The sequence below is a fragment of the Notolepis coatsorum genome (genome assembly GCF_963971535.1).
Source record: "Notolepis coatsorum genome assembly, chromosome: 7".
Taxonomy (NCBI): Eukaryota; Metazoa; Chordata; class Actinopteri; order Aulopiformes; family Paralepididae; genus Notolepis; species Notolepis coatsorum.
This window is the reverse complement of record NC_140171.1, coordinates 121,353,723-121,378,064: the sequence shown is the minus strand read 5'-3', so window position 1 is coordinate 121,378,064 and position 24,342 is coordinate 121,353,723. Positions and strand designations below refer to the sequence as shown.

General features: G+C 39.8%; 1 protein-coding gene across 1 annotated transcript; it reads left to right on the top strand.

The window, feature by feature from the left end:
• The first annotated feature begins 380 nt into the window (after positions 1–380).
• Positions 381–23,989, top strand: cenpk (centromere protein K). Its single transcript, XM_084318784.1, has 10 exons — positions 381–478; positions 851–949; positions 3,124–3,180; positions 5,474–5,537; positions 8,098–8,144; positions 8,241–8,323; positions 8,606–8,704; positions 10,559–10,688; positions 18,257–18,310; positions 23,695–23,989. The coding sequence occupies exons 1-10, from the start codon at positions 476–478 to the stop codon at positions 23,851–23,853; spliced, it is 795 nt and encodes a 264-aa protein (XP_084174910.1). The 5' UTR covers positions 381–475; the 3' UTR covers positions 23,854–23,989.
• The last annotated feature ends 353 nt before the right edge of the window (positions 23,990–24,342 follow it).

Below are 24,342 nucleotides of genomic sequence, written 5' to 3'. Positions count from 1 at the left end.
TTGAACTAACTTAATAGGATTGAAGTGATATTTGGCTTAAAAAATCGGTCGCCTGGCAAAAAAAGAAAGAAAAAAAAGCCTGACGATGTGCATTGGGCCGCGGCTCTCTGACGCCTTATTTTCTGGGCCCTGGCCTGAAAAGTTTGGGAACCCCTGGGCTAGGGTATACAACTAGGGTTACAATATATATATTATCATTATTTAACAGACCTTTCGTCGTTAGTTGACTTTCTTTTTAACTTTAGTTAATACATTTCACTCAGAAAACTTTGTATAATAGAATTGTGATGGTGACTTTTATTTAGATATTTCTAGTCCATTACAAACCGGAAGTGAAACTCTTATTTAAGATAACTTGACACACCTCTTCTACACACTCACGTCATCAATGTTGGCGGTATTTTGTAATGGAAAAAAGGCAGCTATCTGAATTGACATTATTGTGCTTTTGAACAGTGGAAAAAAAATCTTTAATATGGTAAGAATACACTGTCTGTTAGTTTCTTACTATGTCGAGTTTATTCATTCACCGGAACCCACTGTGCTTGCTAATTTTTGCTTTCAGTAACGTTCGTTTGTGTTGTTGTCCCTCCAGCTAACGTTAAGTTAACGACGTGAACCTTATTACTAGGGTTACATTTTCTTTTGTGGGCCAATAACTTCGACAACACAGTATAATGTTACCCCTTTTCGACTTATATAACGCCTGCTTGCTTTCACTTGGGCGGCTAGTTCATATATTGTTTTATAATAACGGTCTCTCTGGTTGGTTGTTGACCATATTATTCACTCCCAAGCAACACGAGAGAGCAAGGCAACAATATATTTCGTCTGCTTTTATGTCCTTTAGGCACAAGCGGAGAGTAACCACACAGATGAGGCATGTGCTGAGGCTGCAAAGGCAGAGCTGTACAAGGAATTCGAAGAACAGCATACCCAGCTTCAAATGGTAAACAGACTAAAGTACAGTAAATACTATAGTATATTTGGACATTGACACAATTTTCACAATTTTGGCTCTATACACCACCACAATGGACTTGAAATTAAACAATCAAGATATGCTATTAAGAGATGTTCAGCTTTAATTTGAGGGTATTTACATCCAAATCAGGTTAACAGTGTAGCCACTACAACTGTTTCTACATGTGCCCCCCTTTGTAAGGGACTAAAAGTAATTGGACAAACTAACAATCAAATCAAATGGTCACTTTTAATACTTGGTTGCAAATCCTTTGCAGTCAATGACAGCCTGGAACCCATAGACATCACCAGACACTGGGTTTCATCCCTGGTGATGCTCTGCCTGCAACTGTCTTCAGTGCTTGTTCTGGGGGCATTTTCCCTTCAGTTTTGTCTTCAGCAAGTGACATGCTGCAATGCTTAATTGGATTCAGGTGATTGACTTGGCTATTGCATAATATTTCACTTATTTGCCTTAAAAACGTGTTTGTTGCTTTTGCAGTATGCTTCGGGTCATTGTCCATCTGCACTGTGAATCGCCGTCCAATGAGTTCTGAAGCATTTTGTCAGCAGTCACATCATCAATAAATACAAGGGAACCTGTTCCATTGGCAGCCATACATGCCCACGCCATAACACTACCGCCACACCATGCTTCACTGATAAGGTGGTATAATTTGGATCATGAGCAGTTCCTTACCTTCTCCATACTCTTCTGTTGAAAGTTGATCTTTGTCTCATCTGTCCATAGGATGTTGTTCCAGGACTGTACAGGCTTTTAAGATGTTTCTTTGGCCAACTCTAATCTGGTCTTCTGTTTTTTTAGGCTCACCAATGGTTTACATCTTGTAGTGAACCCTCTGTATTCACACTCAAGTCTTTTCTTGATTGTTTACTTTGACACAGATACACCTACCTCTTGGAGAGTGTTCATGATCTGGCCAATTGTTGTGAAGGGGTTTTTCTTCACCAGGGAAAGAGGTATTCTTTCCTCCACCACAGTTGTTTTCTGTAGCCTTCTGGGTCTTTTGGTGTTGCTGAGCTCACCAGTTATATCTCTGGTAGTGGCTTGCTTCACTCATAGTGACAGCTCTTTGGACCTCATATTAGTGTTGACAGCAACAGATTCCAAATTCCACACTTGAAATGAACTAGTAAATTAAATATATGAGGGAATAACGCACCCCTGGCCATGGAACAGCTGAGCAGCCAATTGTCTAATTACCCTCCGTTACTGAATTACTGTTGCAATTCCTACACTGTTCACCTGATTTCGATGTAAATACCCTAAAAAATGAATGCTGAAAGTCTGCACTTAACACATTCGGCGCCAGACCCGAGATATCCCGGGTTAACTCGCCATGCGTTGGGCGCCAGACTCGAGATATCTCGGGTTTTGGTCGTTTTTTCTTTTATTCATTTCTTTTATTTTTCTTTTAATCGCGATCAGACAATTGGAATATTATTTTTGGAATAACCCCGATCAAAGGTAAGGACTATCTGACATAAATTTCAGCTTGATCCAAGAATGTTTTCATATCGATCCAGCTGATCAGCGTGTGTAGTGTTCAACAGGAATGCCGTTACTGGCCATCAAAGCATAAAAAAATGCCCCCCCCCCCCTTCATGCATTCATGATGAAACATAATACCTATTATATACATTTGATTTGTAAATAGTAGCGTGTACACGTAGCGCCCTATAACTGAGCTTTTCAGGAATTATCCCGGATCACTCCTAAACTATACTTATATTCACCACAGGATATCGCACGAACGTATGCATGAAAAAATTATCTATTTTTTGCATGTTCGTCGGAAGAAAGTCACTGTCAAATGACCATAGTATTGTCTCCATAGCTATAATATAGAATATACATATAGGTCTTCAAACATAGTGACGCACAGTGAAAATATGCTATGGAAACCTCAAACCTGGCACGTTAGCCACAAGGACCAGGCTAATGGCTGGCGCCCAATGTGTTAATGGTTGATTGTTTCATTTCAAGTCCATTTTGGTGGTGTGCAGAGACAAAACCTTTAAAATGTTGTCAATGTTCAAATATTTATGGCCCTGACTATAATGTCATACCATTGCACCCTTTGAAGTCGAGCAGCATTCAGTGTCTGTGCAAAGTCTAATCAACTCTCTCTGTTGCAGCTTCAGGATGAGATTGTATTGTCTGAGCCAGATCAGGGTGATAACGCACAAGATCAGGTGACGATGATGATAATAATAATACTGTACGTACAGTGTACCTAGCTAGTAGGCTTGCTGTGGTAGTCGGTGATACCGGTGTTTCTCTGTGTTCAGGCTCCACCGAGTACATTACTTGCAATACTTACTATAATAATAATACTTACTTGTCTTGTATACTTACAATTTTCCTTTTTATATTAATTTTTTTATAGAAATAATAATAAACTTTATTTGTATAGCACCTTTCATACAAAAATTGCAGCTGAAAGTGCTTTACAACAGAAAAAGACGAAAGACAAAAATGAGCACAAAAAAGTGCAGACATATAAAATCAGTTTTTCACATTAGGATCGTCATATAGGGAGGTGTAGTGGTTACGTCATTGCCGTTTTTCCGTGTTCCACCCTCTGTCCAACGCAATGCATAAACATTTGCATGGTGTACCTTTCTGTGCGTATTCATCCACAATCTATAGCTCAACATGAAAATATTCGCAATTAATCGTAAAGGTAACAAAATAACAACGTTTGTTTTCGTTCACTGAGAAACTACACTGCGATTTGGCGCTGCTGACTGACCTAGGATCAGATTTCCCTTACATTCCATAAGCTTAACAATTCGTATGATGATGCATGCAGTGCTTTGCCCCATAGTGTAACCACAGGTCTGAGAAGAGGACCTGCACATTTGACTCGTTCCCGAAACTCCTCTACATGCCCCGATTTAAAATGGTTCATGACAGTAGACATTGCTAACGTCTAGTATGTTTAGCTAGGTAACGTTAACGTTACCTAGCTAGCTTGGTATCAGCTAGCCGTGACGTGGATTAGGCGACAGCACTGAACAACAGGCATTCTACTGCCTACTGGTAAGTGTAGTTCTTTTTTTTACGACATTAAAAACCTTATAACTACCTTATTTCAACAAAAAATGCTTAAACAATAATGTTAGTGGTAGAAGGGAACTCATTTTGTGCAAAAATGGAAGCTTTTCAATTTCCATGCGGCAGAATTGTTACAATAGCCGATAATCCATTTTCCCAATGATGAATCCCTATACGAGTGGAACAACCAGTGACGTCAGACTACACCTCCCTATAGGCCACCTTGTTTATGGTGTCATTCAGTTTTAAAAATAGACCATAATGAAAAGAATAATATGGAATAGACGAAAATAGTGCAGCGCAATAAAATAGTAGAATAGATAGCAGACATATAAAATCACAGTTTTTTTACAGTGCAATAAAATGGTTCTCGATTACTGTTTAACTATTAAACCCATTTGGTTAATTTTTGCATATCAGTGCCCACATAAAAAGAAAAATGCTAAATTGTAAAATACTGTAACAGAGCTTCTTGATTCAGGGTTCTCATGAGCTGGGGGCCGTGGCTGTCGGGGTTGGCACGGTTGGGGACTTGGGATGTTTCGCTCTGTGTGGTGGGCCTGTGATCTATGGGGGTTCCGCTTTTTGGGTTGGATAGCAGGGGTGGGTGGGCACTCCCGTGATGTTCTGGTTTGTTGAGCTACACCTAAAGAAAGAAAGTGTTTATATATTTTATTATAATTTAATTGATTAATTTAATTCGTCATGTTTTATTTTATTGTATCTTGTTACATGTGAAATGTAAATGAAAAATTAAATACTGTAACGGAGCGCCTCACACACACCACATATTCTTCGGAGCGACTCCGACACCGAGTGCGGGCAGCACACATGCACCCATAACGGATTCCCCGCTCCTTTCTGTTCTTTCTCAGTACTTCATAAACCTTGCTATTATTTACTGTTTCAGTAGCACAACCAAGGGTTCTAAACGTCTTTATAAAGCTTGTAAATCAGACGACATTGAGCGTGTGACACCAGCTATTTCTATGTTTCACTTTTACTTAGTTTTAACTTCACGTGAAGGACGGAAACGGGCAACACGACATGTTACACAACGATAACGGAGGATTCAGAAATATTTCAAATTAAACCCTACAGCAGTGAAAGCTCGATGGGGAGGAGCTATTTTTAATGAGAACCTAACATCAACTCTGTCTGTACAACAAATGGATACTAATCATTGAAAATGTATTAAAAACAGACGTAGACGGACAGACTCAGTGGATCAATGTAGCTGTATACTGTTAAAGATCAAAGTAAGCGCTCTACAGATATTGAGCGCCATGTCCGGTGTCACCAGTAATACATGAGTTTATTAGTCATGGGAAATTCCACATCACCGTGGCAACCCTAATACTATTTGATAAGATACTTCTGAAGCCCCATTTAAGAACTGTGTGTAAAATGTTTTATTTCATCTCCTAGCCAGAGAGTAGATTGATAGAGACAGATGCTGAACTGCGACTGTGGCAGTCAATGGAGCCTAGATGTAAGTGCATCTAATCACACACACACACACACACACACACACACACACACACACACGCACACACACTACTATAATACATAGATTACAACATTCATTGGGGAGTTACAAATTATTCTTTATAATAATGAGTCATAACATTGCCTGACATGACAAAATCCATAAATAAAGATTGTAATTTTAATTCATGTCAAACAGCAAGGCATTTAGATTCTTATGCATTTAATCCATATACAATTTTGAAAGAACCTTATAACCTTGGATGAATGTATGCCATTTTAGGAACTAGGGATGTAACTGTATGAATTCTCACAGTGAGGTACGGTATCTACCAAAATAGCACAGTATTTCATGGTATTACACCCCCCTTTTAATTAAACGTATTATGGCCGGCCAAAAAAACAAACAAGTATTTTGCTTTAACACATTGTTTGCCAAAAACATAGATCTACGGTTCTGTCGCCCGATCGTTGAGTGCCGGAAACGTAGATCACTACGTTTCTGTCACGGTATTTATTTTATTAGCTATTGCCATTCATAATTCAGCGGGGCACCTTGTGCATACTGTTCCGAGTGTGTCTGAGCTGGCAGACGGTCTTATACCGCCCTCTAACTCCTTCCGGCATTATTGCACCCCGTTAGAAACGGGTTAGTTTATTTTCCCTACCGAGCTGTGGCGTGGGGGCGGGTCCTAAATCACATTGCATCCGTGCACGACGAAGGATAATAATGATGATCTGTCGTTGATTTCAGGAAGATCCGATAATCGGGTGAAAAATTACGTGTTTGTTGAATTACACAAAAACAGTTTTCGTGTCTTTTCCCTGGAATTTCTCAGAAGCGGCCGGACTATGTTCATATTCAAAACGGTTTAAAACGGAAATGTACGGATGAAAAAAAGAATCAGTTTTTTGCACGTTGACCAGAAGCAGCTCACTGAGACTCGAGGGTGTTATTATACCCATAGCTAGCTACTATAAAATATAAGTTTAGCTCTACAAACTACAACTACGTTTACATGGGTTTAATGGGCGGCACGGAAGGGGTCACTTCCCGGAAGGGGCGTGGCACTCAATGTGTTAATGTGGGGAAAGGTCTTCCGTCTTCAGTCGGATGGAATATACACACAACAATCTTGGAATCTAGTGCAGTTTAATAATGTATAGTACCGTACTTTTCGCACTATAAGCCGCACCTGACTATAAGCCGCAGCAGCTAAATTGAATGATGTGTACATATATAAGCCGCACTGGACTATAAGCCGCAGGTGTTTTAATGTTTAATTACCATATGTTATTGGTAATATGTTATACGCTATTCTTGTGTGTTAACACCTCGCTAAGTGCACCCGCACAGACCACACCCAGCTTCTCGTTTGTAGTCTTTCCACCAGCATTGGGACACAATACTGTCGGACAAATAACAAGAATTAACTCATTTACAAGTTGTATTAAGTTGAGCAAATAAGGGAACAGATAAATAACATTTCAATGCAGTAAAAAAAGCAAGATTTTTACATTTTCGGGTTTGGTCCACATATAAGCCGCACCGTTATATAAGCCGCAGGGTCGAAAAATGGGGGAAAAAGCCGCGGCTTATAGTCCGAAAAGTACGGTAAATTGCAACGCACTGCTTGCTGGCCTCCCGGCCACTGCCACCAAGCCTCTTCAACTCATTCAGAATGCAGCGGCCCACCTGATCTCAAACCTACCGAAGTCGGCCCATGTCACCCCACTTCTTGGGGACCTGCACTGGCTCCCCATTGCTGCACGAATCCGCTTCAAGGCCCTCAACCTGGCATACCGTGCGGCAAAGGGAACCGCTCCCGCCTACCTCCGGTCAATGGTCTCTAACTACACACCCTCAAGACCCCTACACTCTGCATCTTCTGGCCGCCTCAGACCTACTCCTATCCAAGCTCCGGGAGGGTCATCAAAGAGAAGTCGCCTATTCTCAGTCCTTGCCCCACAATGGTGGAATAAACTACCCACCCCAGTTAGGACAGCCGAAACCCGTCCAATCTTTCGCCGTAGACTAAAGACGCACTTCTTCATCCATTATCTGAAGAAAAAAATAATAATAACCTTACTGTCATGCACTTGTCCTAATAAACTAACCTACACTGTAGCACGCAACACTTTGATGAACATTGTTACTCAGCTGATAGAGTTGTACCCTTCCTGATGACTTGTCGTACAGAACTTGTAAGTCGCTTTGGATAAAAGCGTCAGCTAAATGACTAAATGTCAATGTAAATTACAAAGTCCACTGTTGGAATTCAATATTGCTAGCAACTTGAAGTGTGATTTATTCTTTCCCCCTGGCTGTCATGAGCAGAGCTAGACTCCATTGTAGTGGTGTGCACATGTGCATTGCAACATAAATCTATACTGTGGGCACGGTATTACAGGGAAAGTCTTACAATTCCTAAGCACCATGGTTTAATTTAGCATATATTCTGCCATATTACATAATGTGCAGCTAATCTAACGATAGAAGTGTGGATAGACTCATAGTTTCGTTCAAATTCTGAGCACTTTTTGTTTTGATTTTTTCCCCTCAGTGTTGGCAACAAATCCAAAACTTTTACTCCACGTTGGAACAGAGGAGGTATGTTCATGTGTAAAATACCAGACAGAACCATGTGTGTCTTAAAAACATGTCATTATTGAGTATTTTCTCACTGTAAATCTTCATTTTCCACAGATGCACAACCTCTGCTCAGAACTGGAGATGATAGTTTCTTACTGCCAAGCCAAGAAGGACAAGCTGACGGAAACTCTAAAATGGTGACTTGTCAAATCATTCAAAGTGGCTTCAACATGAAGCCTTGTGATGCCTATTAACCCTTTCACTACCACACTACAGAAGGTTAACCTTAGTGTGGAAGGGTTAACCTTCTGTAGTGGTAGTGAAAGGGTTAACCCTTTGGTAGTGTGGTAGTGAAAGGGTTAATAGTTATTCGAGGACTTCAATGAGGGGAACATTATGCATTGAATGTGTTCAGATAAGGATGGTTTTGATGCTGGTCTTGTCTGTGACTGACCGGCCTTTTACATGTTTATTTTCAGTGAAGAGAAGTGGCTGCAAGGGAAGAAAGAGGTGTTGCTCGCCACCACTGAACATGCTGAAAAGCTCAGACTGGAGAATGAGAAAATAACAACCCACAGGTAAGTGACTTTTAGCCTAGACCAGAAACTGTGGTAACAGTATATAGAAGATAACAAGCCTAGACCAGAAATTGTGGTAGCAGTATATAGAAGCATGAATGAATGAATATTTTTTATTTTTGAACAAGTATAAAAACAAATATCTGTTAATTTGACATATACAAAAGATAATAATAAAGAAAAGACAACAAAAATAAACTGATAAACAAATCATAGTTTACCCTGTTTGAAAAAGGAGTAGGAAGAAGTACTATACACTTTTTAAAATTCCTACCCCTATCAAATTATATAATTGTATTCTATTATTAATTGTATGTATAAATGCTGTATCTCTATACAATCCAATACATTTATAATATAAATATATATATACTAAATAAATACCTATGATATACATCATAATTTCTTCAATTTTTTATTTACATCTTACACATACTCCCAATCAACACACTTCCTCTTCCAGATACCCATTTAAGAAAGATTTTGTGTTCATCTTTTTAAACTGATTCATGTGTGTACTCCGTTTTAGCTCTAACTCCAGACTGTTCCACAAGTCCACCCCACAGATTGACATGCACATACTTTTCATTTTGGTTCTGACACTGATAAAGAAGCAGCAGGATAAAGACGATACTGTATGTAAAGATATTGCAAACATTTAATTATCATTTAGTAGTAATCGGACTGTGCAATTAATTACATAATGTGTATACACAAACATACATAATTAATATGTATTCATTAAAATACATATTAATTGTGACCACGGCTTTGGCCTCCACAATTAATGTCCTTGTTTATGTTTCTATTGCTCCTTAGTTTTGTTAGCTGGAGCAAGTACACAGGACACACATTTGATTTGGAAACTAAACCTTGAATTACTTTTAATATACGTATATTGTTTTTTTTTCTAAATTTGCTCTTGTGCATTGTAAAGGTCCCCTCCACTCAAAAACGTGTTTTTCTTCTACAGTTAACTCCTCTTGGAGTTGGAGGCATGACTTTGATCATACAGATTGTTATTTGTGCAGAACACCAGAGCACCATTTTCACATTATTCTACTGGAGGGGGGGGGGGGGCTAACGTGAGAAGCTAACATGAAACTTGTATAAGTTGATCTATGTATGATAACTTTATTTAAATTTAAATTTTTTATTTTGAATCTCTTAATAACATTGTAAGTGTTGCGTTTTGGTGAACTGTTTAGGTGGGAAAAAAACTGGCTTATGGGAAGACTTGAGGGGAGGAGTGGGGCTTGGTGTCCAACTGTCCATAGATCCTTGCATTCTCAATGAGCGCAGAGGTGTAGGGAGACTGCTAAGACATTTTCAGTCATTTATTCAATAACATCTTTGGTGGAAACTTCATACCAAACAAATTGTTATTCAATATACAACATTTTTAAAATGCTAAAACATGCGTAGAGGGGATCTTTAAGATGATTTGTTTTTGATCCATTATCGATATTTAATCTATTTATTACTAAAGGATTTGCACTACATCTCTACCTAATTTTTGCATTTTGTACTTTAGTTTTGTATATTTTGTATAGTGTTTGCTTTTTATTCTTTTGACTTTTTCTTTTTTTACTATATGAAGCACAATCTCAGGAGGCTCATACAGATTACAGAAACAAGCATTTAACTATAATGTGTACCTTTTTACATGTGACAAAACATGAACTTGAAACTTTATCATCCCAAAGGGGAGGTTTTCTTAGCTGCCAAAGTGTACAAGCATACGACAAATAATGTTTACATGCCATTCAGGTAAGATATATCACGTATATGAACCAGCCCGCTGGTCCTAAACTAGTCCATGTTCTTGTGTGTGTGCGTGCGTGCATTCTACAGTGTACTGCATGACACAAAGGATAAGATTGCGAAGATGAAACTGTACCAGGATAGGCTGATGGAGACGCTGTCGTCGGTTCTGGAGGAACATTTCCCTCTCCCTCAGGAGGCCAGTGCCAGCAATAAAAAGGTGATATGAACATATTTATTCATTAGAAACCCTATCATTGCCTCAAAACAATTACACAAAATGTACGCGTGTGCAACTCGTGCTGGTCCTTGGAAACATCTGAACTGATGGGAGATACGATGGTTTGAATGGGTGCTACAGACCCTGGAGTTTGGGTGACAATACAGATTAAATGGGTGCTACAGACCCTGGAGTTTGGGTGAGTATGGATGAAATGGGTGCTACAGACCCTGGAGTTTGGGTGAGTATGGATGAAATGGGTGCTACAGACCCTGGAGTTTGGGTGAGTATGGATGAAATGGGTGCTACAGACCCTGGAGTTTGGGTGAGTATGGATGAAATGGGTGCTACAGACCCTGGAGTTTGGGTGAGTATGGATGAAATGGGTGCTACAGACCCTGGAGTTTGGGTGAGTATGGATGAAATGGGTGCTACAGACCCTGGAGTTTGGGTGAGTATGGATAAAATGGGAGTTTGCAGACGGTCCAGTTAAGTCGTGTGACTCCTCCCCACGCGTTGCGCCGGGTTGTGTCATTTAGGAAAACATCAGACTTTGATTTGGGATAGTATGTTGGTACCTGTTAGGAGGGAACAACCTGCCCCTGAGAAGTAACGCCGGGAACAGCGGCACATTTCTCCCATGTGCACCGGTCTGCTCCACTGCTCTTTTTTATAATCGCATGTAGAGATGTTCCGATACCATTTTTTCCTTTCCGATCCGATTCCGATACCTAAGCTTTGGGTATCGGCCGATACCGATACTTATCCGATACCAGTGCATACATTAAAAAAAAATAAAAATAAAAAAAAATATTATATAAATTATAATTTTTTTTTTTTAAATACAGCTACTGTTTATATACTGTTTTTTAGTAATAACTATAAAGTTTTATTCAACAATAGGTGATTGTATAGATTAGTATTAGTATCAGTAATTGAAAACTATCTCAATGAGTTCACCCACGGAAAGGTTGTTGGCACATTAGTTCCACACAGACATTATTCGTTGCTGCACTTGCTTCCACAAGAAGGCTCCGTTTAGTAGCAGAGGCTCTGTTGTTGTGATTTTTGCACAATAAATATTCAACATTCTCTTTTGAGACTTCGCCTCAGACTCTTATCATTTGGCACTAAAAGCTAAACATTGTCGCCGATATGGCTGTCCGCAACATGTCATTAATTGTGTATGCGACGTGCAATTGTGCAATGATGACGTTACCGTGAGCTAGGTTAGCTAGCATCAGAGCTACCGGTATATGGAAAAACTAACGTTACTGGTGACATTGTGATTTAACTTGGAATACTCCTTTGCCAACCTGCTGTACTTTGCTTGCAGGTCTGCAGCCATTATTGCTGGATTATGATTAGCCCCAACTTTAGCCAAGGTAACGTTATGGCTAAACCTTTAACGTTAGTTAATGCTAGCTTTCGGTTAGCTGTTCAGCTAATGCTAATAACATCAGAGCTCCCCATCAACAGCGCTCTGCCAGGACGATGGCATTTTAAGAAAGTATCTGCTCTGCTGTTAAAATGGCAATTGACACTTTAATTCACGGTCGATTAAGCACACGTTTGTTTTATAATGCTCACTCAGCGAGTAGGGTATATCTACAGAACCCAACGTCCGCAGTGTTGTTGATAAATTATGTCATATGGTATCGGAGCGCAACATTAGAGGGTACTCGCCGATACCGATACCAGCATTTTAGGCAGTATCGGCGGCATTTCCGATACTGGTATCGGTATCGGAACAACTCTAATCGCATGTAGAGTTTCAGGTTCTGTTTTATTTGTTCATTACAGTGAAATGTTTGGTTCTGTATGAGCCCCCTGAGAATGTGCTTCATACAGTAAAAAAAAAGAATAAAGTCCAAACGCTATACAATATACAAACTAAAGTACAAATTAAGTACAAAATGATAAAGAATATTTATACAAAAATTAGGTATGGATGTTGAGCTGATCTTCATCATGGGTAACAACCTCATCAATTTATAATGCTATTTACTTTTATATAACACAAATAACAACATATCATTTTAAATAACAACATGTCATATATATATGATTTAATATATATAATTCTATTTTATCATTCTGCTCTTAGGTTTAATACTGGTGGAAAGATTTGGGTCGTCTTCTCTGTCTGAGAGACAAGATGGATATGTATTTGTTTATCTACAAGGCCCTTATTGGGGAAAACTGCCATCGTACATCACTTCTATGCTAGATTCTCTGGACCAATGTGGTCTAATGACTGGCTTTTACTGCAGGTCCCTCAGGCTAGGGAGATCTGCCTTTAGTTTCTTTGCTACGACCACTTGTCAGACCATTCGGTCTCTCTTTGTACCTGTCTGAGTGCCAGGACAAGAAGGAAAGAGAGGGAGAGAAAGTGTCTCTCTCTGTGGTATCTCTCTTTATCACCTTGCGCTCTCTCCCTCCCTCTTCTCTGTCACAACCCCACCCCTCTGTGTGTGTGTCTTTCTCTGCATTCCCTCCTCTTCTCAGCAACCAGCAAATTATAACAATATATATTATATAATAATATCAATAAATAACTATTTATGAAAAAACTTGTTTACAAACCAAACTGAAGAACATCCTACCCTCTTAACTTCTAAAACTAATAGTTTCCTAAATACTGAAACGGTTTTTGTGTTTAACTGTAATAACAATGCCATTACCTAGCAACTTAAATGCCATTTGAAATGGTCTATATCCCTCCTCCAGTGACCTCATCGTCGCATTGAAATGGTCTATATCCCTCCTCCAGTGACCTCATCCCCCCCCAAGGTTTGTTTGAAAACGCTGCATCTGAAACGTAGGGCTGTCCCAATAAAAAAATTGGCCTTGAACATTTCAGTAGCAATTATCAGTGAATAATCGAAGCTTCATTCATTCTATGTGCAAAGTTTCAATGCGTTGGATAAATGAGTTATGTGGTAGATAGGTTTTCAGATGGTTCTCTAGTGAGGCCTTTAACCAAGAACTGGAGAGCCTGGACTGGTCAGATGAGCTCAGTGGTACACTAGTTGAAGAAACATGGCTTGCATTCAAAACCAAATTCACAACAATACTCAACAACATAGCCCCACTAAGAACCACCAGGGTTAAAAATCGCGCTGAGCCATGGATGCACTCAGACATACTGACCGCTATGAAATCCAGAGACAAAAAATGCTCTGAACTTCATAAAAGTCAGTCAAAGCTTGCCAAAAGATTCAACAGTGATCTCCAAGCCCATGTGGTTAAACTCGAACAACAACGAAACAGACTAAGAAACGATGTAAATACCATGATCAAATCTGCACAAAATAATTTTTTCAATGATAAAACTGAGGAACAAAAACAAACCCTGTGAGCTTTGGAAATTACTCAACAACCAACTAGGCTGCAGTAAAAAACGTAACTAGATTTACATCAACATAAAGACAGAAAACATTCATCACAGACAAGCTGGATGTGGCCAAGTACTTAAACGAGTGCTGTCAGGCGATTAAAAAAATTAATCTAATTAATTACAGGATTTGTAATTAATTAATCGCATTTTAATCGCATAACCATTTTATGCCTGATATTCTATATTCTATAATCATATTTCAAATTGCATGTGTCCGGATGGCAGAATTCAGTACTGTATCTACAAAACCTTCTGTTTTTAATCATCTTCCATCTATTAATTTGCTTAGATTTTTCAGGGCTGGTCAATTTGATTATTATTATGTTATTCAGTCAAAGATAAAAAAATTTTTTTTATTGATATTCTCATTTGGTTCATTACAATTTACTCAAGGTAACAGACACATTATTTCTGACACTGGGAATACATTCCCTGAGATCCATAGATGTCCCTAGAATCAGATACCAAGAACATGCAAATGGACCATATAAAAAAAAAGTCTGTAAATGTGTATTCTACGTTATTATGGAATGAATGAGATACATTTTTTTTTTTTTTTTGTAATTCATTTTGAGTTAATTTTCATAACACGATAATTTGCTGTGTAATTAATTAATCTAATTAACGCGATAAACTGACAGCCCTAACTTAAACATATTCTTTACAAACATAGCCACAACACTGGTTAATAAACTACCCTCCCACTCTGGGCATTTTGGTATAGAACACATCCTAGCCTTCTACAAAAACGTAGGGGTTTGCAAAGACGACTTCAAACTCGAAATGGTAACAACTGATGAGGTACTCAAAAAACTGAGCGCCCTCCAACCTAACAAGGCCACTGGCCATGACAAATCCCCTCCAAATTCCTCAGAGACTCAGCAGCCACCATCACCCCAGTCATCACCCACATAATAAACCTCTCCATAAAACAGGGACACGTCCCCAAATATTTCAAAATTGCGAGAGTGACCCCCCCCCCCCCCCCCCCCTGCACAAAAAGGCAGCAAATTAGACCCAGGCAACTACCGCCCTGTTTCTATTCTTACCTCTATCTCGAAAGTTATGGAAAAAAATCTACGAGCAGGTAGAAAAGTACCTTGCGGGGGAAAAAGCTAATCTACGAATTCCAGTCTGGCTTCAGAACATCCCATTCCACTGACTCATGCCTTCTCTATTTGAACGACCACATCAAACACGAGGTAGACGTGGGCAAATACTGTGGCATGGTCATGCTGGACCTCCAAAAGGCTTTCGACACTGTCAATCACTCCATTCTGATTGATAAGCTAAAAGCAATTGGTTTTGATTAGGGCTGACCTTTGATTATTTTTTTGGAATTCGAAGCTTCGGGGCCGAGATTAAATTTTTATTCGAAGCTTCGAGAGAGAGAGAGAAAAAACAAAACAAAAGATTATTAATATAATATTTTGTTTTTTTATATATATATTTTTTTATGTTGTGGGACTTGTACAGCACTTTGTTCAACTTTGTCAGTGCTGTAAAGTTTACACCTTTTTAAATCTTAGACAAACTAAACACTTTGCTTCCATGAAATATTGTAAGCCGTCATTTGAGGCTTTATAAAAGCAGCACAATGGAACACAAATCTGTCAGTGCCGAGTCCGACCTCATCTTACATAACAAACCGCATTGATTGTTGTAATTAACAAAGAGAGGCAGAGTTAATTTTGCAAAATAATTTTTTTTTAATATATACATATATATATATATAATATTCTTTTTACATAATCAAATTTTATTTTCATATTCGAATCCCATGCCCATCGAACGAAGCTTCGAAGTATTTAAGACGGCCCTAGTTTTGATAGTGCATCAGTGAGCTGGATGCAATCCTACCTGGAGGGGAGAGAACAGATGGTGGAGGTGCACGGTACACTGCCCCCCCCCCCCTCCCAGTGAGCTGTGGTGTGCCACAAGGAAGCATACTAGGACCTTTACTGTTCATAATTTATGCAAAAGACATGTCAGCAACTTGTTCCTGTTCGCGGACGACTCAGCCCTGCTGGTCTCTGACAGGGACAAGTTGCAGGTAGAAAAAGCCCTCGGCTTGGAACTCTGCAGAATCTGCACCTGGCTCGCTGATAACAAACTATCATTACACCTAGGTAAACAGAATCCATTCTCTTTGGATCAAATAGCAAACTCAGCAAGGCCAACGGCTTCTCTGTTACAGTGGGTGACAATATTGTCACAAGGAAAGATGAAATTACCTACCTGGGTTCCATCCTAGAGGAAAATCTTTCCTGTGACAAAATGGCAACCAATGTAATAAAGAAAGTCAACCAACGAACAAGATTCTTGTACCGGATCTCCTCTCTGGTAAACAAGAATACCTTGACTCTAACAGGAGCACTCATTCAAGGGTACTACGACTATGCTTGCACCTCATGGTACCAAAGCACCTCAAAGGCCCTGAAAACAAGGCTACAAACTGGTCAGACTACTGCTTGGCCTTACTCCTAGAACCCACCTCACCCCTGCCCACTTTGACAACCTAGGATGGCTTAGAGTAGACGACAGAGTACAGCAACTTGCAATGGCCCTGGTCTACAAGATACACTACACCACTAAGGTACCCATGTACATGTCGAAATACTTCCCAAAGGTCAGTGAATTCCACGACCACAACACCAGAGGGAGTTCCACAAATCATGTTCAACCCAGATTCGGCTCAAACAAGGGACTAAACATGTTTTGCAATTATGCCACAATAATGTGGAACGCCCTACCCACAGCTGTAAAAGAAGCCTTCAAAACCACTCTCAAAGAGCACCTACGGGTGGCTGCAATTATAAACTGGCCCCGGTAAATGTCCAAATCCCACCCAACCCCCTCCAATGTACAGTTTCTTCCCCTTCAGGTGTATATTTTTTTTTATGATCTCTTTTTTTACACTACTGTATATTTGTATGTCATAAATGTCTTGATGAATTGAAAATGGAGGACCCTGATGTAAACAAGACGAAAGTCTTTTTCTGGTCTGCATCCTCTTAGCAGTTGTTTGTATTGAGCCATACTGTATTGTACCCATTCTGCAATCTGTTAATAAAGTTTTCAATCAATCTCATGACTAAACATCCTTTGTCTGTGAAGAACTGATTTTCAAAATGAATGTTTGATTATTACTTCTATAAACTATTTCTTATGTTGATCTAGTAACATTTTTGGAGTGGTAAAAAGGGTAGTGATTTTGGCATCAATTACTATGGCAATGATTGAAGCTTCGAAGTATGCGGTTCAGCCCTACTGAAAAGTGATGAATGATTGTCTCCACCAGTCACATTACAATGGAAATACATTTGCAGGTTGAAGGTGTAGACATGTTGTGCGCTGGTGGGACCAGGCTATTACTCCTACTTTGCCATTTCAAACAATGATTTACTTGCTAGGCCTGTTCTGAAAATGATCACATTGTTGACGAGAGCACTGAAGGGCGTCTTCAAAGAGGGACACCACCCAGATGAATAGGGCCTTGTGGCGAAATTCAATACTTTTATGGTATCTATCGAATTTCTTCAATACTACAGAGTATCGAAAAATACTGTGGTATTGAAATTTGGTATCGAATGGTGGTGAAAATGTTCAAAACTATACCCAGCCCTACAGATTTATTTAAATACAGAAGAATTTAAATATAATTTTCATGGCCTAGGGAAGTTGAATCTATATTTGTGAACTTAGCTACTCTCCCAAAGCCAAAACCCAGAGAAGTAACTGGAGAAGTAACAAACTGGTGATGTATTCAGGTAGAAAGTGGAGCTGCTTCATTAACAATGGGTGGGAGACGGGCTGTCTTTTGTGGACAGACGGTACTGAGCTTTATTCTATAGTAGTGTTCTCAGCTCTGCAACGGAAAACATCCCAGTGGACACAGAACATTCCCCTGGGTGTTCTCCGTGTCTATACTATCTATACCATCTCTCCCAATGCATTGCCTATGGAGCAGCCTCAGACTTTATATACCTCCTAAGGACATCACAAGTTTGAGTCTCTGCATTCTAGTTTTTGGATTTGGGGAGTGAGTTGGATCGTGTTTACTAATATTTATGGTTTAAAATGTTTTTCTATTTTATGTTTTAGACCAACAAAATAACATTTGTGTTTGTATCACTTACGTGTGACTGACCGTTATGTGCTTTTTCAGAACATTCCACAAGAGTTGAATGAGAACCTGCTTCCACTCGATGAAATTCTTGAGGTGGGTTTTAGTTGCACCACACATCCATGATTCACCATCAAATCTCTGTTTTAACCTTTATCAGTGTTGTAGTACTCGAGTCCAGGACTGATTTTCAGGACTTGTGACTCGACTTGGACTTGGAGCACTGATGACTCTGACTTGGACTTGGATTCGAGCATTGACTGCATTCGGACTCGGAAGGTGCAGGCGAGGATTTCCGACTTGTTAATTGATAAATACAGTTATAATTTTTTTGTAATAGGCCCTAATCATTTGGCATAATATATTGATTGCTAGTGCATTTGTTTGGCTATTGTGTCAAACTCCCTTTTGAAATGGTGACCACTGTGTCATTTATGTTTAATGTAGACCAGCTTTCAAACTACGGGTCGTGACCCCAATTGGGGTTGCGGGTAGGTGACAGTGGGGTCTCGCATTGGCAAAAAATAAAAAGATCAAGTGAAAATCCGCGATGGATAGGTTTGTTGTCAGAAGCGGCGCGTCACATGCGCGTGTTCCAAATGCTGGCAAGAGAAAAGCAGAATTTAGTAGTAGCGATACCAGAACTACTATGAAACGGAGTAAAATAAGTTTATGATCCTAAATACTTGGCATATGGATTTACTTGGACTGGCCAAGAAGATGACCTGAGACCACAATGCGTTTTGTGTTACGAGATCCTTGCTAACGAGAGCTTTAAACCAAGTAAATTACAGCGGCACTTGGAAACTAAGCATCCTGAATTTAAAACTGAACCGTTAGTTTTCTTTCAGAAAAAAAAACTACGGTTTTAGAGCAGAGAAAACGGCTGAAAACTGCAACAACCGTCAACGAAAAAGGACTACCGGTACATGCTTCGTTTAATTGTTGCCAATTGGATCGCAAAGACTGGGAAACCCCCACACACACCAAAGATGTGGTTTCTGTCCTTTGTGGACAAAGTGTTGCAGAGCAGCTCCATACAATACCGCTGTCAGATGACACTATTTCAAGAAGAATTGACTGCATGTCGGACGATGTTAAGAGCCAAGCTGTGGAAAAACTTAAGCAGAGCCTGTATTTTGCTATTCAACTTGATGAGACCACTGATATCTCTTCTGATGCTCAACTATTAACACTTTGAGCGCCACGCCGTGTTTTCCTTTTTACCTCCTTGAATGCCACGGTCCACTCCCAATGTTAACGTTAATATCGCCTAATCCATGTTTTAAATTATGGCTATGTGTCTAATCTGCCCGTCGCTTATCAAAGAATCATTTTCCAGTCAGTGTTGTCAAGGCAGATTGGTTTTTTATCGCTTCATTTCCGTTTGAGAGCATTTTGAAAAGCAGCCGTTTTCAGGTGAAAAACAGCCCATTCTGTGATAATCGCCTTTTACTGGAATATTCCAGAACGTTGATATTTGTCGTCCTATTTATGAATCGTTTTCAAATAAACGCTAGATGATCAATAGTATACGTGCATGCACGCACGTTCGAGCCGCGCGCTGATAATAGCCGATTTCATTTCCTCATGGATTTTACAGTGAAACAGATAGAGCACATATCACAAAAAAGCTTATATCTCCTCGAAAACGAGTCTGATTATCCTAACACTGATAACATAGATTCCTTACCTGACATCAGATGGTATCCAAATGGTATATTCCAATTCCTGATCACCATTCGAAAAAACCGATAAGTGTATAGATCTAACGTGTATACAGTAGAACTCATGTTCCGCTGGGCTCAGAGGATCCAGAATGAACTCTGGTAACCCCGGCTGCATCAGTGGACTGGAAAATGTGGACTGGAATATTTTTTTTCCCCCATCCATTTTCATTGAGTCTATTCCAAAAGGGTGATTTACCATCTGGGAGACGATAGGGGGCGCTTTTTTCACATCTGATCGCCGGCGGCCCTTGGGTAGGCTAGGGTAGGCTCGCGTGATGCAATATGATTTCAGATCGCTAAAAAAAAATTATAATAATTCCGAGAAATCTCGTGAGTGGCTTTCAACGTAACTATCGTAAACACAAGATTAGCCGTGAGTGGCTCTCAAAGTGTTAACATATGTGAGATATGAGCATGGTGGACAACTTCATGAGGATTTTCTGTTTTGTCAAGCTTTACCCGATAGTGCAACTGGGGAGGAACTATTAAAAAAAAATTGATTTGTTTATGACTGACACTGGTCTGGATCTGCAGTGACGGTGCCCGTGCAATGACAGGAAAAAACAGTGGGCTGGTTGTTAGGGTTCAGTCTGTTGCCCCACACGCAGTTTAGACTCACTGCATCATTCACAGACGAGCCCTAATGGCAAAAAAAATTCCACCCAGTCTTAAACAGGTGCTTGATGACGCAGTCCGCATTGTTAATGCAGTGAAAACTAGTGCAACTAGTTCTCGCATATTCAAAGTGTTGTGATGAAATGAGCTCAGCGCCTAACCAGCTACGTTACCACACTGAAGTGAGGTGGCTATCTCGAGGCAGAGTATTACATCGCCTTTTTGAACTCTGAGAAGAAGCGCAGATTTTCCTTGCAGACAGAAACAACCCATTGGCAGATAAATTTGCCGATAGTGAATGGCTGGCACAACTGGCATATCTAGCCGACATTTTTGACCATCTCAATGCGTTGAATCTGGTACTACAAGGTCGGGACACAAACCTGTTTGGATTTACAGCTAAAATGGAAAGCTGGATTAAAAAAACTGTTTGTGGCACTCCAAGATCATCAGCAGAAATTTTTGGGGTGTTTACTCAGCTTGATTGCTTTTTGGAGGAACATAATGTGGCACAAAATGATTTGAAGCCCATCATCTGTAGCCACATAGAAGGGCTCATTGATCAATTTAGGAATTATTACCCCGAAAGAAAGAGCACAGACAATTTGAACAACTGGATCCAAGATCCGTTCATTGTGCATGACACAACAGGCCTCCCACTGTCTGAGCAGGAGGCGTTGATCGATCTTTCTTGTGACGAGCTACTGAAAGTCAAGTTCACTGAACAGGCCCTCGCAAAGTTTTGGATATCAGTCCGGAACGACTACCCGGTGCTGTGTAATGCTGCGCTGAGAAAGCTTGTCCCGTTTGCGTCAACATACCTCTGTGAAGCGGGATTCTCGGCTCTGACATTAATAAAAAATAAATACAGATCTCGCCTCAGAGTAGAAGCGGATCTGCGCCTCTTTCTCAGCACAATGCAGCTACGTATCATGGAACTATGTTCAAATGTACAAGCACACCCTTCCCATTAAGTCTAGTTTTTATTTATTCTTAAAGCGCATGTGAACGCATTTAAAAAAAAAAATTGCTACATATGCCTCGATCGTTTTATAAATGTGTATACAGAAACGATTCCATTTGATAATATTAATTAATAACATTGTGCTGTAATTAAATGTTCTAATAAATATGCATGATCAAGTTCCAACAACGTGTCCTTTTATTTTGATATTCATTATTTCCATGTTGAAATTACGCGATACATTAAGTGTGGGGTCGCCAGGGCGGCCGGGTAGTGCAGCGGACTAAGCGTCTGCCTACCACCACAGAGACAGTGGGATCGAATCCAGCTGTGGTGCTTCCGGGTTGGCCGACCATCCATACTAACACAATTGGCGGTGTTAGCGGGTGGGAAAACCAGCGAGGGTGGGTCCTGGTCGTTGTAAACTTCCACACGTTACACTCTCCCAGTGAGAGTCCGCGCTGCCAGGTGAAAAGACGACTAACATTGGGAGGGGAGAAAAACGGAAAAAGAAGGGGGAAAAAGATAATAAAAAAAGTGTGGGGTCGCCAAATAAATTCCAAAATGAAAGTTTGAGAACCCCTGATGGACCTTTTTGTATTTGTATGTCAGAGTGGAGTGGACTCAACCTTGATGACTTGGACTCGGACTAGGGTAATGGGGACTCGACTCGACTCTGGCTCTTCTTCTGTGACTGACTCGAACACTGGGGACTCGAGACTCTACTCAAGATTTAGTGACTCGACTACAACACTGGTTATAGGATAATGTGATCTGCGTATGTTATGGCAATGTGACATTAAAAGCCGTGGGATGGTTCAAGGCCATCTTGATTCCTTAGACCTTTTGTGATTTTCAGTGATTTAGCCAGGTATTGGACGACTACTAGCATCGTACACTATACGTATTCCCTCGGTTTCTGTCCATCTCTCCATCCATCTGCCTCATGGAGCACGTTCAGTGTTAGACTAAGACTCCAAAGATGCAACACTGAACGGTACAGGAAGTCCTTCATTCCGACCATATACATACATATATATATATATATATATATATATATATATATATAATAAACACTAGATGGCTCAAGGCGGAGTCTCCCGCGTTGGTCACTGGTGTCTGTTGGCCATCTTGCTTGAGTGGACTGCTTTAAGGTGATGATATGCACAAACAAAAATACTCTTAACTCGCTGAAATCTTGATGGATTTACAAACGGTTTGGTTTATTACAAACGTTATTAACATGGCTATGTGCTTGGAAGAACTTTTTTTTTATTTTATTTTTTATATGAAAGTCTATTATAAGTATGCAGTATGATAACTACATCTGACGTTTTTAACAAACCAAACGGTTGAAAATTGAGCAAGCTATGGCTATTTCAATAGTACATGCATGTTATGAGTCGGCATGCTCCACCCATGCAAGATGGCCACCATCTGGCAACATCTGTCTCCATTGGCCAGCAGCATCTAGTGATATATATCTATGATTCCGACAGCCATTAGACTATAACGCATCACTGTGCCTCACTGCATCACTGAGCACCTGTAGGGTGACCGTACAGTCTGGCATAATCTTCCTAAACACTTTACAATTTTTACCCTTCTCATAATCTTCCTGGTCACTTTACAATTTTTACACCTATTACTGTATAGTTTTGGCTGTATATTTTATATTTTAGAAATGTATACTATATACATACAAGAATGTATATCCTGGACTGCATTTTATTCTTTATTTTTATTTTTTTATATTATTCTCATTGACTACCTAAATGTTTATTGTTTACTGCACTCATTAGGGATGTTTGTGATGTTGTACTGACTGAATGTCATGTTAGTGTGGTCATGTCAGTGATGTCAGTTTTTATGAATGAACGTTGTATGGTCCGTTTTGTGTTTGTTTTATGTTAGGACTACGGGTGAAAATTAGCCCTGTGCTATTCCCGGCATATTTACGTCCTTATCATGCTGTGATGTTATGCATACACTCATGTAAATGATGTTCATTAATTTGCATTGTCCTTAATAAACAAATCTTAATCTTACTGTGAGTGGTCTGTAGTGCCGAATTTCCCTCAGGAAGGATTTCTATTCTATGTACAGTCTCTTGTCAGTTAGGTGGTCTACCATTAATTTCACACATTACACCCGTGTTGTGTCCTTTTCAGCTGCTGGTTAACAAGACCGACATCACGCCACATGACCCCTACGTGACTATAGACGAGACGTTCTGGCAGCCGTACGTAGAGGTTCTGCTCCGCTACAGTATAGCAGTGAGGCACCCAGAGGATAACTTAAAGATCCGTCTGGAAAACGTTGACTGGTGATGATGGAGGCAGTCAGGATTACCCTACACATTTAGCTAACGTTGTTTTTTAAAGAAAGTGGGGCATGATTTGTTTGTTTGTATATATGTATGTAAAGTTTTTGCACATTTCTTCATTTTGAATTCCAATAAAGTAAACGAATTCAGTAAATATTGAGTGGTGTGTAATGTGACAAATAATAGGATAGGCCTTTATATTTGCAAGCCAATGTGTTGCCAATGGGAGAGGAGGATGAATGAATGAGAACTTTATTTAACAGATTGCAGAATGGGTACAATACAGTACGGCTCAATACACACAATTGTTAAGGGGATGCAGACCAGAGAAAGACGTTTGTCTTGTTTACATCAGGGTCCCCCATTTTCAATTCATAGTGAATACAGGAATACATAATGGTCATTGTTGGCAATAAAAAATGCATGGGAAAGGAATGGAGTTCATTCCATTCACAAACTGGCCACGTCTATGTACGTCAGAGGATGACGTCAG